This window comes from Oryx dammah, unplaced genomic scaffold, assembly GCF_014754425.2.
Source record: "Oryx dammah isolate SB20612 unplaced genomic scaffold, SCBI_Odam_1.1 HiC_scaffold_27, whole genome shotgun sequence".
Taxonomy (NCBI): Eukaryota; Metazoa; Chordata; class Mammalia; order Artiodactyla; family Bovidae; genus Oryx; species Oryx dammah.
In genome coordinates this window covers 117,866,241-117,881,083 of record NW_024070211.1, presented here as the reverse complement: position 1 = coordinate 117,881,083, position 14,843 = coordinate 117,866,241, and the positions used below count along the sequence as shown (strand labels likewise).

The 14,843-nt window shown below is 39.3% G+C and overlaps 1 protein-coding gene across 4 annotated transcripts in view; it reads left to right on the top strand.

Moving 5' to 3' along the window:
• CCDC141 (coiled-coil domain containing 141) overlaps positions 1–14,843 on the top strand; it is a 235,062-nt gene that overhangs the window by 157,067 nt on the left and 63,152 nt on the right. For all 4 annotated transcript variants that reach the window (XM_040227726.1, XM_040227724.1, XM_040227725.1 and 1 more), the window contains exons 8-9: positions 31–203; positions 13,141–13,282. In XM_040227726.1, coding sequence (XP_040083660.1) covers positions 31–203; positions 13,141–13,282 — 315 coding nt within the window. The remainder of the gene's footprint in view (positions 1–30; positions 204–13,140; positions 13,283–14,843) is intronic.

Here is a 14,843-nt window from a genome sequence, read left to right as displayed (position 1 = left end):
CAGAAAATGAAAGTATGTTTTCTTTGGCAGGCATTTGATGCACTTGGAAGAGTTGAAGCTTACCTTAAGCTCCTTAAATCAGAGGGTTTAAGTCTGCCTGTCTTGGCGGCCAGGCATGAGGAATTACACAGAGAAATTAAAGACTGCACAGCTGATGCTTTGCAGAAAGGACAAGCCTTGATCAGCCAACTAGCTTCCTGCAGGTAAGTGAAGTCTATTTCTTCCTCAGTGTAACAGGCTTTTTTATAGTTTCTGCAGCCTGTTTAAAAAACAATAATAATAAGTTGTATGATTATTTTTCTTACTTCTGATGTTTTGCTGCATTGTGACACGGCATAGAAGGATCTGTTGAATTTTGGTCAACTGTAATTCTGAACACAGTATTGCTCTTCCAGAAGTGAGGCTGTATTCTAACCTGAGGACCTGAAGGTGCTAACGCTTTCTTTCTATGAGTTTCTGAGGAGGGAGGAAGGAAAGGAACAAAAGAAGAGGCAGAGCTTTCCTTCTGTACACTTTTCACATCCTAGCATCTCTGTGGGATTTCTTCCCGGCTTTTAATTCATAAGTCTTGAGTCTACCCTGTCCCTTTCTGGAAAAAGTAAAGTTCTAGAATTCCCTTTCATTTCTGACCTTGATGGATCAATAAGAAAAACCCTAATTAAAAGATAACATTATTAATAACAAATAGTAATTACATTTTAAATAGTTGAGAGCCCACCATGTGCCCAACACTATCTCAACAGCTTTAGAAGCGCTATCTCATTAATCCTCACAGCAACTCTACAAGGTGTGCAATATACTATTAAGGTTCTCTTTTACAAGCAACTGAGACACACAAAGATTAAGTAACTTGCAGTCATGTAACTGGTTAATTAGTGGCAGAGCCAGAATTTGAATCCAAATACATGGACCCAAATTAATGGTCTAATGCGTCCCAGAGCTCTTGCTCTTAACCAGTGGGTTGTTTTTATGAGCACATTCAGTGAGTGTATCATTGTGAGCTTAGAGTTGGGTGGGAATGAGGAGAGAGAAGGACCTAAAGAATAGAAAGAGAATGCAGGAAGAATGTATGATCAAGAACAGAGATTGGAAGACAAAAGGGAGCTGACAGAAAGAGCAGATGATGGAATGGATACTGGCTAGGAAGAATGATGACAGGGCTTACATTTTGACATAGAGAGACACAAAGATTTGTGCACAAGGGATAAGCATGGTTTTTATCTTCCATATCCACAATGCCCTTGAAACTCAAGGACATTCAGTTTGAGGAACAGTGAAATAGGTCAAAGGTGGTAAAATTTTATTTTGTTTCTGTTTTAAACCTCATTCTGCTCTATTTTAGATGCGTTTACACATGTTGATTTGGTAAGTTTGGGTTTAGGGTATTTTCTTTTCAAAAGATACTCTGAGGACTTCCCTGGTGGTCCAGTGATTAAGACTCTGTACTAGAGGCATGGGTCTGACCCCTGGTCAGGGAAGTTCCACATGCCACATGGTGTAACCAAAAAAAAGAGAAGATAGTCTGAATTCAGACAGATATATTTAACCAGGGCTTGTGATGGTTGTTATAGGACCATGCAAAGCCAAGATCAGAAATAATCCAAGATTTTCCAGCCAGAGCTAAAAAGCTGAGGCTATGAGAAGGATAAATGCTTCTCACCTGTTAAAAAAACTAACAGTAGCTGTAGTTACTAAGTTTCCTTACTTTGGCTCCAAACCATGTATCGTGGTGTGTCCAATTGGCTCCAGGAGCACAAAGGTACTCAGGTCTGGCCTCTATTGATATGAGAACTCCTTTCTCCCGTCCTCTGCTCAAGGCCTTCCAGAATGCATGTTTCTTGGACCTGCCAGAAGGTATCCTATGGAATGCCTAGACTTGTGTCTGAACTCCAGGTAGCTGTTGGACATTGATCTGAGTTATGTGATGATGGAGCAAGTGGTGAGGTCTCCAGCTGTAACTGGGGCATGGTCCCATGTCAGTTTAGCAAGCAGTTCTCAGAGTGCAGACGATTATATTTCTCTGTTCAGGCTGTTCTTTACTTGTGGTGCTTTCCCTGGCCTTGGGCAGTTTCCTTTCACATAGGGGTGGCTCAGAAGGCAGTTAAAGACCCCTCCCTAGATCTGAAGACTGTCCCTGGTAGGCTGTCCCAGAGATTCTAGGTGCCTTGGCTTCCCTGAAGTCTGATCTCTGTCTCCTCAAATCAGTAAGTGCTTTGGACTCTGTTTGGTTCCATTTCCCTGAGGTTTGGTCTGGAAATTATCTCCCAGGCAGCAGGTGAGGCAGATGTAAGGCTCACCCCATTCATTTCCCTTCTCTCAAGGATCACTGCGCTGTGTTACTTGTCCCTCAGTGCCTGAGAACCATTGTTTTATATGCTTTGTCTATTTTTCTAGCTTAAGGCATGAGGGTAAATCCAGTCACTGCTCCTTGATCAAAAACTGAACTTTGGTGTTCAGTTTTGATGCTTAAGTCCTGGCACAGGAAAACTGGTCACAATTGATTACTGCTAGGGAGGGGAACGGCTACTCACTCCTGTATTCTGGTCTGGAGAATTCCATGGCCTGTATAGTCTACGGGGTCACAGAGTCAGACTCAACTGAGCGACCTTCACTTTTACTTTTTCAGACTTGATCCTGTTTGTTCTAATCAGGGATGCTTTATTTTCTATACTTAAATATAGAGAAGTGCTTCTGTTTTGTATTACATTCTACCCACAGTGTTCTAGTGACTCTCTTTGGCTATCCACTTTGTAATGGTCAATATGTTTATTTTTATTTACTTAGCTAGTCTCAGTCTTTTTGCCTTCTTTGCTCTTTCTAGTCTATATATATATATATATATGTATATGTATATACATAGTTTTTCAAAGGGGCATCTATATTTCTATTCTTCAGACTGCAGACTGAATCTTAATAGAAGTAATAGTTAGCCACCATTTTAAGAAACTTGAATTAATAGTTAAGTAACTAGATTAAAAAATAATAAGAAGTATAGTGTCTGTCAACATCCTAGATATATGAGCTTTCATAGTAATTACAAGGTGTTGGTTGCCCTGAAATTTCACAAAATTTTACAAATCAATACTATTTCCATTTTGCAGGAGGAATTGAAGGTAAAGAGCAATTAATACTTGGCAAAGGACATTCTGGAAATCCATTAGAAGCTGAATTGAAATGCATTAGAATCTCACTTGCAAACCAGAGCCACACAGTTACTGACCTCAGTCCCATGCATTTATTTCACTTGGGACTTGCTTCCCTTCCTCATGTAATGGTTTATCTGTTCAATGACCTGGGTCATCACCATGGGAGAGAAGCTGAACCTAAGAAGGAAATTTCCAGTTGCAGCCATGGCTGGCTTGAAACCGTAGCTTAGAATAATGGCAAGGGAAATAAACATGAATTCCCACAGAGAAAAGTACGTGTTGCCGAGGATCACAATGGCTTCCTAGACTTCTGACGGCCCGCCACACTACTAGGACACAAAACACTAACGTTCCTGCTATCAGGCACTTGAAAACTGGCATGGATAAGAAGCTTAGAACTTAGTATCAAAGGAGTTTTATTTCATGCATTCTGAGAGCCAAAACAATGCCATGACTTTTAAACTTCTTAACTTCTCTAAATGACCCTCAGTTTCTTCATCAGTAAAAATGGAGACACCCATTTTATAGAGAGGTGTTTTGTTTTGTTTTTTAATCATATGCAGTAGCACCACTCTTGGTCCACAGGGAGCACCCAATAAACAACTGGTTCATTTACTTATTTACTTTCTATACAAAGAGTTTTAAAAGCAAAATACTAAGAGTTACATGATTGTTTCAAATGACTACAATGGAGTCAACTGCATCAAATCATATTCATTTTCACTAACTGGGGAAGGTTATATTAGAAATAGGACAGATAAACACTTCTCTTGAGGAAATAAAAGGCAAAATCTAGTGCTGGGGCAGTCAAGAATTTCAGAGACTCTTAGATCTATTTTTTTTTTTCTTGTTAGTTAATAAAACAGAACTTTAGATGTTCACATTTATCTGTGATAAAGCTTCCCAGTAAATCTGAGAATTTTATCATCATTTTTTCTGTAATTGCTATCTTTTAGGAACAGATCCACACTGTTTTTCTATCCTGGAATCAAATACCTTTGAAGCTGGGGCAGCCTCACAGAATCAATGGTGGTTATTTACGTTTCCTTGCATTTCTATTTCCTCCATGCATTCAAGTGCTAATTCTAAGTCATTGTTAAATTGTTCATTATCTTTTCAGGGTGTGATATCTGTCATACAATCTAAATTCACTTTAATGTAAAAGGCATTTGAGCGCATTCGTTTGCATGTATTAATAGCTATGATGCAAGTTACCTATGATGGGATCTGATAATGGTCGCACCAGAGTTACAGAAAGGTTGAAATTTCTGGATTCTGGCCTCTTCACCTCCTCTTAGGTCTTACTTGGCATCATCTCTGAGCACTGAGTTTAAAGATGGTCCAGAGGTGCCCTGCTCCCAAGCAGAATTCTGCATTTATTAAGCCACAGGAAGCTTTAGTAATTGGAAGTGCTGGTCAGAAATGCTGTATGAGGATGAAGTTTTCCATAATTGGACAAAAACTGGGACCCTCCTGTTTTTTTCTCAATGAGCTCTCAGCTCAGAACTCTAAAACAAATAAATCATAAACAAAAACATGAGAGAAAATATGGACTGGGAGAAAATACTTACAAATGATGAGACCAACCAAGGGCTTAATTTTCAAAATATACAAATAGCTCATATAATGCAACAATAACAACAACAAAAAATCCAACCACAATGGAAAAAATGGGCTGAAGATCTAGAGAGATGTTTCTCCAAAGAAGACATACAGATGGCCAGAAGGCACATGCAGAGATGCTCAACATCACTAATTGTTAGAGAAATACAAACCAAACCTACAGTGAGATACTACCTAACACCAGTCTGAGTGGCCATCATTTTAAAAGTCTACAAATGACAAATGCTGGAGAGGGTGTGGAGAAAAGGGAAACCTTCTACAATGATGATGGGAAGGTAATTTCCCACCAACAGCCACTATGGAAACAGTGTGGAGTTTTCGTAAGGAAACTAAAAATCGAGTTGCCATATGATCCAGAAATCCTACTTCTGGGCATATATCCAGATAAAACTTTAATTCAGAAAGATACAGGCCTCAAAAACATGGAAGCACCCAGTAAGACCAGGCTACCTTATAAAGTATTCATTTAGCTTTTCCTGTTTGCTAAAATTAACTTCAGATTTACAAATAAACTTGCTTCTGAATTGACTCAATTTCTGTTTCTGCATAAAAAACTGTTTCAGTTTTCATTCTATTTTGTTGCGGTGAATTAAAACTTATAAACCTCATCCTGACTAAACACTTTGGCATAACCTTCAGTATTGCCCTCTTGCTCTAACATTTATTGTTATTTATTTAATGTTAATTCTTCATATATTTATTTTTTACAGAGAAATAAAAACAGGAATAAGTTAGGATTTTCCTCTTTCCAAGATTTTCATTTATGTTGACAGCCACTACTTACCCTGATTGATACTATGAGTGATAATGAAGTTTGGAGAGACCATGGTTCATTCAGTCACTCATTTTGTCGTTGCCCAAATATTATTGTCTTTTGTAAATCAGATGCTCCCAAGTATCCAGTCCAGTAGATGAAGTTCCTGCCTTTGTGCTATTTATATTCTGGTAGGAAGAAATAGTCAACTGACGAATCAATAGATGAGATGCTCTTGCAGAGCAATGAGTACTATGAGAAAAATAAAAAGTGGAATGGGATAAAGAGTGACTGTGGGAAGGGACCATCTTAGACATTGTAGTCAGGGAAGGATCCCCTGAAGAGAAAGAGCTATCATGCAAATAGCTGGGAGATGAGAGGCCCTGCAAAATAGCAGCAAAACCGTACCAGAAATAAGTACAGTTTTGCTGGAGGAGAGGGTGACAAGGGAAAAAGGCCTAAGACAAGATCAAAGAATTAAGTGGGAGTTAGACTATGCCCAAATGCTCACTGGCAATAAAGGCAATGTGTGTGTGCTTTATCTACATTAACAGATTTCATCCTCAAACCACCCTGTTATACAGGTGCTTCTGTTATCATTGTCCTGTTTTTTCAGGTGGGGAAGCTGCCTCAGAGAGGTTCATGTAACTTGTCCTACCATCTGTCCCAGTAGAAGAGGGTAGAGAGAGTGCAGGTCTGACCCACTGTGTTAGGTTGTTAGCTGTCTCCTTGCTTTCAACTTCAATCACTAGCAACAAGCCTGGTGAAGGTGGGTTTTTTTTTTTTTTTAATTCTAGTGCATTTAAAATGTGCTCCATCTACCTTCTAGTTTCAACTCAAATCTCCCCTTCCATGTGAAGTTTTCCTCTGTTTCAGTTTATTTAAAACATTATTGACTATACATATATAAGCATCTCATATGACATAACAGCACTGGGCTTCTAGGACAGTCAAAGATGCATAAATCTGTTCCTGAGTCTCCAGAACGTTATTAATGGCCAGTCAGGGAATAAGACGTGAAGGGAGTGTTCTTAGGCCTGAGGAAGCCTTGGGGACCTCTTTAGAGAAGAGAGACACTGTCCCAAGCTCCTGTGGTCAGGATGGGTCAAGTGAAGGAAGGAGACTTGAAAGGGCCATTGTTGGATTAGATCATCTCAGATGAGTGAAGGGTCTGCATCTTCCAACCAAGATGAACAGAATCAATACCCACCACACAATGCCTTTTTAATTCCTTTACATTTGTTGGCTTTATCCAATAGTTTCACTTTTCACTCTGTGGTCTTCTGACTCATTCCTTAATTTTGACTTGTGATAGCATCATCTCTTCATCCAGACCATGACATCAGTTTGAAGTCAGCCCTTAAGGTCAACCGTAAGAAAACCTCTTTTATATTCCTTATCTCAATATTTACCTATTAGGTGACTTGATTTGAAATGTTAAGGGGCTGATGTGGCATAAAGCAAAACTTATGTCAGGGAAAAAATATTGTAAAAGATCTTAAGTGGAAAACAGACAAAAACAAATCCCTACCCACCAACAAACTAAAAACAACAACAACAACAGAGAAACAAAACCAGAATCCCTTTGTATCACAGAGTCATCCAAGATCACACGTTGCAGGAATTCTGCTAAGCATTTAAGAAATTAAAAGAACTTTTTTTTTTAAGTCTGATGATATATTTAGATGGTAAATGTCAAATCCTGAAAGTTGGGAAATTGCAAGGTTGAATTCTTATGACAGTGTTAACTCAGCCACTTTCCAAATATTTTCAAATCTATATTAAGTTGTTCTCTTTAGAGGTTGAGTAAATGTCATAACAGCAATCTGGACCTGTTACTGTTGTTAAGACTTCTATAATTTTGAAACTCTTAGTACGGAAGGCACTAAAAGTTTACCCTTTCCATTAAATCTATGACTGATTAGATTAGGTTCTTAGAAAATTTCTAGGAGTCACTCATTACAGCATGGATTTATTAACTGATAATGCTGTGATGTGAGATAGTGATGATCCCAGAGTAGAAAGGTTTGGAACTACAGCATCTACAGAGGAAGGCTGACTAAAGGGGCAGAAACCTGTGCTTTGGACCACTGAAGGAGAGTTCTCTCCAACGAGAGGGCTTAGAGAGAAAAGAACGCGGGAGAGATGTGAGTGGACATATTTATGAATAAAATGCTTATCATGACGCTGTTTATAATAGTGCAAACCTGAAAACCACCTAAATATGTCCAGAAAATAGGGAAATGTTTGAATAGTTTAAGGGCAAGCATAGTGTGGAATATTCTAGTCCAATATCAAAAGAGTGTTTTTGAGAAATATTTGAAGACAGAATATCCTCACAATATAATGTTGAGAGGGTAAAGTAGGATCCAAACCACATTGTAGTAACTTTGGAGGGGGAGAAGGGTGGAAAGCACTGCAAAGGGAAAAACTTTTTGGAAGGAAATCCATTAAAATGTGTGTTTCTATCTTGCAAATTATCTCAAATGAGAGTATTTGTCTGTTTAGCTATTACTGTGCCCCTTTTACCTGAGGATATATGTCATCAACTATGGAAAATGTTCCACAATTATCTCTTTAATTATAAATTTCCTCTTTTCTCTCTTTTCCTTCTTCCAGTAACTCCCAGCAGAAGAATCTTGGAGCCTCTCAGTCTGTCCCTTAACTTTCATATTTTTCATTCCTTGATCACTTTGCATTGCATTCCCTCAAAAATGAATCAGATTCATTTTTCTCTTGTTAATTTTCCCTTTGTTTTCAACAATGAATTCTTCTGATTGTTTTCACAACTGTATTATTTTCACCCTTAGGATTTCTAACTCCTTTTTTCTATGCAATCTTGTTTTATTTCTGACTGTTCTTGTTTCAGAGTTTTTTTGTTTCTTTATTATGGGTATTGGTTTTTCTTTTCTCTCTCTCTTCCTTTATCTCTCTTTCTTTATCTCTCTTTTCCTTTATCTCTCATCTGATTGCTCTACTTATTTTCATTTCAGACGGAGTACATTTAGCTTTTGATTGTTGGGTGTTTTTCCTTGGGATTCATTTTCCTCGAGTGCTTTGAAATTGTAGATTGTCCTCTAGATGAAAAGTGTTTGTTGTTCAGCTTCATTGTCCTTGCTTTGTCCTCTCCTCTTTTCTCTTTCCTCCTGAGCAGCTTTGCAGCGACTTCTACCCGGACCTACAGGGTCTCCAGTCCAGCAGCTATATTCTGCTGTTTGATCAGGGTCACCCAAGCTCACATGGAGATACTGTGGCTCTCAGAGGTGCAGCCAGAAAACCAGGGTGGGGAGGAGTGGGGCTTCCTGACTGCCCGGCAGTGTCTGATTCCTACAGCAGCTAGCTGTAGAGTTTTTCAATCTCCTTTTGTAAGGAGGGAAAACCCCATCGCTGTTAATGATTTGTGCCCTTCACGGAGTGCATGCTTTGGTTTCTCTGTCCTCATAGGAATGAAATTTGTGAGCATCTCTGCATGGATCTGAACCCAGGAACCCTGTAGCTTCAGCCCTACTTACTACTTATGTTTCTTTATTGTCTTGTGTGTATGAGAGATGTGTGTGGGTGTGATATCCGTGTGGTGGGCAGTGATTCAAAATGTATACAACATAAGTCAGAAAAAAAAATTATTGTGAAAACATGCATTTCATTTCCTCAGTTGGAATGGTACTTTTTCAAAGTAGGGATGAAAACTAGAGAGGTGGTTGTTTCCTGCAAAATAAAGATGTTAAACATGAAGAGTTCCTGTCAAGACAAGTAGCAAGCTAAAGATATGGAAGATAATTTTTTTCCCATTTTCAAAGTATAATTTGTCCATAGACAATAAGAAAAATATGATCAGCTGATTCCTTCTGATGAGATAGAGTAAGCTGTCAAGTGCTTACATCTGGTTCAGCTCCTAATCCAGATGGACTGCCAGTAGTAATTTATGAAAGGTCTGAAAGCAACTTGCTGCTCTTCAGAAAGAATCATTAAAACATATTAGCACTGGGATTTACTCCCTTTCTGCAGCCTCAGTTTGTAACAAATGCAAAGGTGTAGGGCAACTGCTTCCATATAGGAAATGTAACAGTCTATTTTTGAGCCAGAAGTCAATATGTCTGTGCTCTCTAGGGAGAAATATAATTTTTCTTTCCCCTGCTCTCACCTCTCCTGGCTTAATGAATAGGGGAGAAAATACTTCCATGGTGAAGTTTCTAAGAAACATCTAAAGAAGCCTTCACAGTCTGTCATTCATGAGCCTCTGTGATGCTTGAAGAAGTCAAAATCGATATGAAGAATAATCTAATATACCCCATGTTCATACTACAGGCAGGAACCATTTAATCCATTCATAGAGTGCCTGATGATCAAGCAATATTTCCAATGTAAATTACAGAGCCACAGATTGTTAGGCTTAGAAAGCAGGTCCACTGGTCGCTTCTCTCCCACCCCATCAGGCAGCACGTGAGCAGTGTGTCCTGAGTCAAAACAAAATACCCAGGGAACTTGGTTCTACCAAATTTCTTTTGTCTGCCCACAGTTCTTGCTCCATCACTTATGTGACACTACTGTGAGGTAATACTGGGTGACTAATGGAATTCTATTAATTTACTTTCAGTTCATGTAAGAATTGCTGGCAGAGTTTGAGGTCATATTTTTCCTTTGATCAAACAGTCTGCATTTCAGACTCTGAGGAAATTGGCAATAGGCAGGCTATACATGTTTTAAAATGTTTTGGAATGTTCAAAAGAAATGTTTGGAATCTTCTAAAGAAAATATCTGGCATCAATTTTTCAAGGTTCCAGCTGAAAATGGTGGGATAGGGCGGTTATAATCTGCAGATTAGGTTTTCATCAAGGAGGAAAGGAGAGGAAACAGACCTGGGGTCAGGAGTGTGACAGATAAAGGTTCCATTCAGAGAGAAGGGGTTGATGCCTCACCTGACAGAGACAGTCTAGCTGAGGACACAGAGGAAAACAGGAGCTGGCTGTCGCGAGCAAAATGATTGAGAACTTATACTAAAAAAGAGGTCTAAGCCACAGATAAGAAGGGTATGCACACGGACAGGCAATTCAGTCTGTCCCTATAAGACTTGAAACAGAGGAGATAAGTATCAGTGAACCTAACTATGAATCCTAAACCATCAAAGAAGAAATTGGGCAGTTTTCAGATAGCCTAAAAGTTCTATAACTAGGCAAAGGGCAATGTCATCCTTGTTTAAAAACTGTTGGAAACTGTTACTAGTGACATTTTTAATACCATAACTATCTGTGCATATATTTTTGCTCCTTAAATTTGTGTCTTCTCTTCCCTTAAATATTGATCAAAGTGTATTTTATTTAATTTGAAAATATGCATTGATTTAATTCTTAACAAGGCTTTGTATTCAAGGTTGCATAGGATAAATGAATGAAAAGAATATTGCCTTTTCCCTTAATTTATAATGCAGTAGATATACAAGATAAGGTATAAATCACCACAAAATGAGACTGATTTCCTAGGTCTTTGAATGATTCATCTAAATTAAAACTGTGAGTTGCTAAAAAGCAGTATTTTTACAGAATAAATGCTTGATTTGCTTTTGTTTCCTGTTTCCATTCTCTGTGCCAGAGGGACCTTCAAGATGTGAATCTGAACAAGGTATCAGGCCCCTCTAGTGGTCACTTTGCAAACTACCAACAGACATTGAATTATCTGGCCAAGACTGCCAATTTCAGAAGAGCATGCCTGCCAGGCTTATCCTGCTTCCATCAACAGTCAGTTCAAGGGAAAGTGAAATTTTAAAAGAATATCCTGCCCCCTTCCCGCCATCGTATTTCAGCGACCCAGAAAAATTACCATGAGGTGGTAAAAAATGTGGATTCAAATTAGATGAATAGGTTCAAATCCCAGCCCTGCCATTTAATAAATGTGACCTGGGTAAGTTGCTGAGCATTTCTCTACCTCACTTGGCTCACCTGCAAAACAGAGATAACAGTCATAGCCAGATTACAGAGTAGTTATGAGAATTAGAAGAGATTACTTAAAACATTAAAAATGGTGCCTTGTCACCATAAATGGATTATTTTTAGAAAATGCTTTCCCATTTACTTTGACAAGCTTTACCTTTTGTATTCTCTGTACCTTCTTTCCACAGTACTTACTCACCTTTTCTATCTTTCTCATTCCAAATTTGCCTATTTTACAGAAAACTATAACATATAGGACAACTGGGATTTTAAGGACCTGTTTAGCATACAAAGTCTAAAATATAGTCAAAATATGATTACTATTACCAATACACTACTTTTATAGAATTCGTGGATATGAAGAATTATTTCCTAAACTCTCCTGATTTCTTGATTATACTCTTTACCGTCTCTGAGTTATTAAAATGTGGAACAAGTTTTAATGTTTTGAAACGCGATGTGTCAGGAATCAGATTTCTCCAAAATTAAGCTTCTCTGGGCCTCTGGTGGTCCCACAGGACACACTAATCCCATGTACATTCGACAAGATTCTCAAGCTACCTGATGAGCCCTCAACTCTTTGGCAGCCTCATTGTCATTCCTGTGAAGTCTCTTTCCCTCTCAGGCATTTGGGATCCTGCCCTCATTTCATTACTAATTAAATTCGTTTTTACAAAGCCATAAATTAATTATTTGAGGTAAAACCACTGAATTCTCTATCTTGTTCCAAGATCTTTTTAAACTCTGGGTAATTAAATATAAGAGTTATCAGCTCATCTTCATGAGTATTGGAAGGAAATGACTGATGGGAAATTAAAGACTTCAGCTTCTCACATATTAGGAGAGGCTCTGTCTCAGAGATAGGTTGAACACCATAAAAGTGCTCATTGCATCAGCTGTGTCCTTTCACTGTCTGGCATTGCTGGTAAGCCTGTGTTGGAAATGGTTTGGAAACGTGCTAGTGTGTCTTTAGACCATAGCAAAGGGGGTCCAACTCAAAGTTCCTTTGCTGTTTTAAAGGCATTTTCATTTTGTGAACTGCCATGTCACTTTTTCTCACAAGGCCAGCCCTTGTGAGAAAATTATACCTGTGTATAATTAACAGGTACAAAATTATAATATGAGGCTTGGTTTCCTTTTATGAACATGTACATCAGATTCCTCATTATTTGTGATAGTTTGGTTTTCACCTAATGATTGCAGCCTTGGCTATTCATAATCATTCAGAACCCAGACCTAATGTCATGTGAATATTTTACCCTATTGGGTAAGGCAGTGTTTTGTTAATTGGCTGATATACATTTCTATTCAAAGATCATCTTTAGATAAATGAAGCTTTCAAATAAACTCCCAGGAAAACTCTTGGCAGACATACTGTGCTTTTTGCCACAGGGCTCTCAAAACATCTTAGAGAAATATTTAAAAGTGAGTCTTTAGGAAGGAAGATTAGACCTGGTTGCAAAAACGCGTAACGCATACTTTCCCTCAGGACGGACTTAACCAAGAGAACGTCATTTGGTTTTGCTTTGTGCTGCACCAGGACTACAGCTTCTTAGCTTCTATTATCCTGAAGCCTGAAGCTTAATAACTTTTATCAAGTCATACTTATGGAAGAGTCATCTTGCAGTGTTCCCTGTTCCTGGGGCTTCTCTCTAAGGGTGGAGTGAACTAACAGCTGGCTTGTTCCATCCAGCTCTCGGGTGACCGGTGTCCGTGAGATTATGGGCTGCCTCAGAAGACGGGTAGAACATCTGACTCAACAGTGTTCGGCGCACAAGGAATTTGCTCTTAAGAGACAGCAATTCACAGCCTTGGTGGAGGGCCACCTAAGAGAGGTAATTTCATAAACTGCGTCCTCCTTCAGGTATAATGCTATTTAGATGCGGCCCCTTACCTGGTGGTGACAGATGATGGTATAGCAATGACGGCATGTGGGCCCATATGGTGGGAGGACAGGGCGTGTCTCAGGATTCCCTTCATCCCACGTCAGGCTTTACATTCAAACAGAATGAAGCTGTAATTCACTGCTACTCACCAACCATCCCTGCCCCAGGTTGCCAAAGCTAGAAGCGTCATCCTTCCTGCCGCCCAGCCTCAAGGATGTTTACACAAAGGCAGCTCTCACTGTGCACAGAACTGTGTTAACTGTTCACTGAACCAGGGGCACAATGGGGATTGTGTTCTGCTTGATGTACATGGTTCTGTGCACGGCTCCCATATGCATGCTTTGATTGACATGGCACCATACGATAGAAGAATAGTAGATAGTGCCTCCCTGGTGGCTCAGTGGTAAAGAATCCACCTGCCAGCAGAGGAGACACAGGTTCAATCCCTGGTCTGGGAAGATCCTTCCTTCCCCAGAGAAACTAAGCCCCGTGCACCGCAACTATTGAGCCTATGCTCTAGAGCCCAGGAGCCACAAATGCTGAGCCCACGTGCCCTAGAGCCCCTCTCCACAGCAAGAGAAGCCACTGTAATGAGAAGCCTGCACACTGCAACCAGAGAGTAGCCCCCTCTCATGGCAACTAGGGAAAAGCCAGCAGAGCAGTGAAGACCCAGTGCAGCCAAAAATAAATTTAAAAATTTTTTAAAAGACCAGAGGGCTGATACAAAAAAAAAAAAAAAAATCATGAGTTTTACAGGTTCCAGGAATAAATTGCCATTATCATAATTTATTGAACTAAGACAGTGCAAACTACCAAGGCCACTCTGAATAAAACCAGACCTGTAAAATTCTTTCTCCAAAGTGAATACAACGGTTTGAAGAATTTTATTTCCTATTTTCAAAAAGGCATGAAACCAGGCAGCTACTATTGGACTAAACAAAAATTACTGGTCTATGGATGGAATTATAGCAAAGCCTAGTAGTATCTCAATGACATTAATGCTAATGAACCATGTTGCGAAGGCTGGGTCTCAAATTTTCAATGATTTTTTTTTTTTAATTTGCCTCAATGAACTTACATGTCTGACTTACACAAGCGGAATTAATAGACTTCACAGGAGAGGTCATTAAATAATCAAGTCTCTATCTATATTGCCTCCTCGCCTATTGTTGATCCAGAGATGGGAATGTAAGCCTTGTTCTGACGCTCGGGTCCAGGGAGATTACACATACGGCGGCAGCCGTAGTGTTGCATTCCCTGGATCCTGAGATTCAAGCTAACGTGGTAGAGGTGGAGAAAACAGTAGAAGCTCAAACAGCCACTGCTAATTGTCTTGCTACTGTGAAGTCAGAGCCAATTTGACTCTGGGAAGTATGGACTCTAGTCAGAGCAAGGCAGTAACTTGTTTGAATAGAACCCTTTACAGGTCACTCTATCCATCTATCCTTGTATATTGAAGTCACCCACTTCCATCAATTAGGTCTCCTGAGCATGCTGCTGTGTTTTGTTA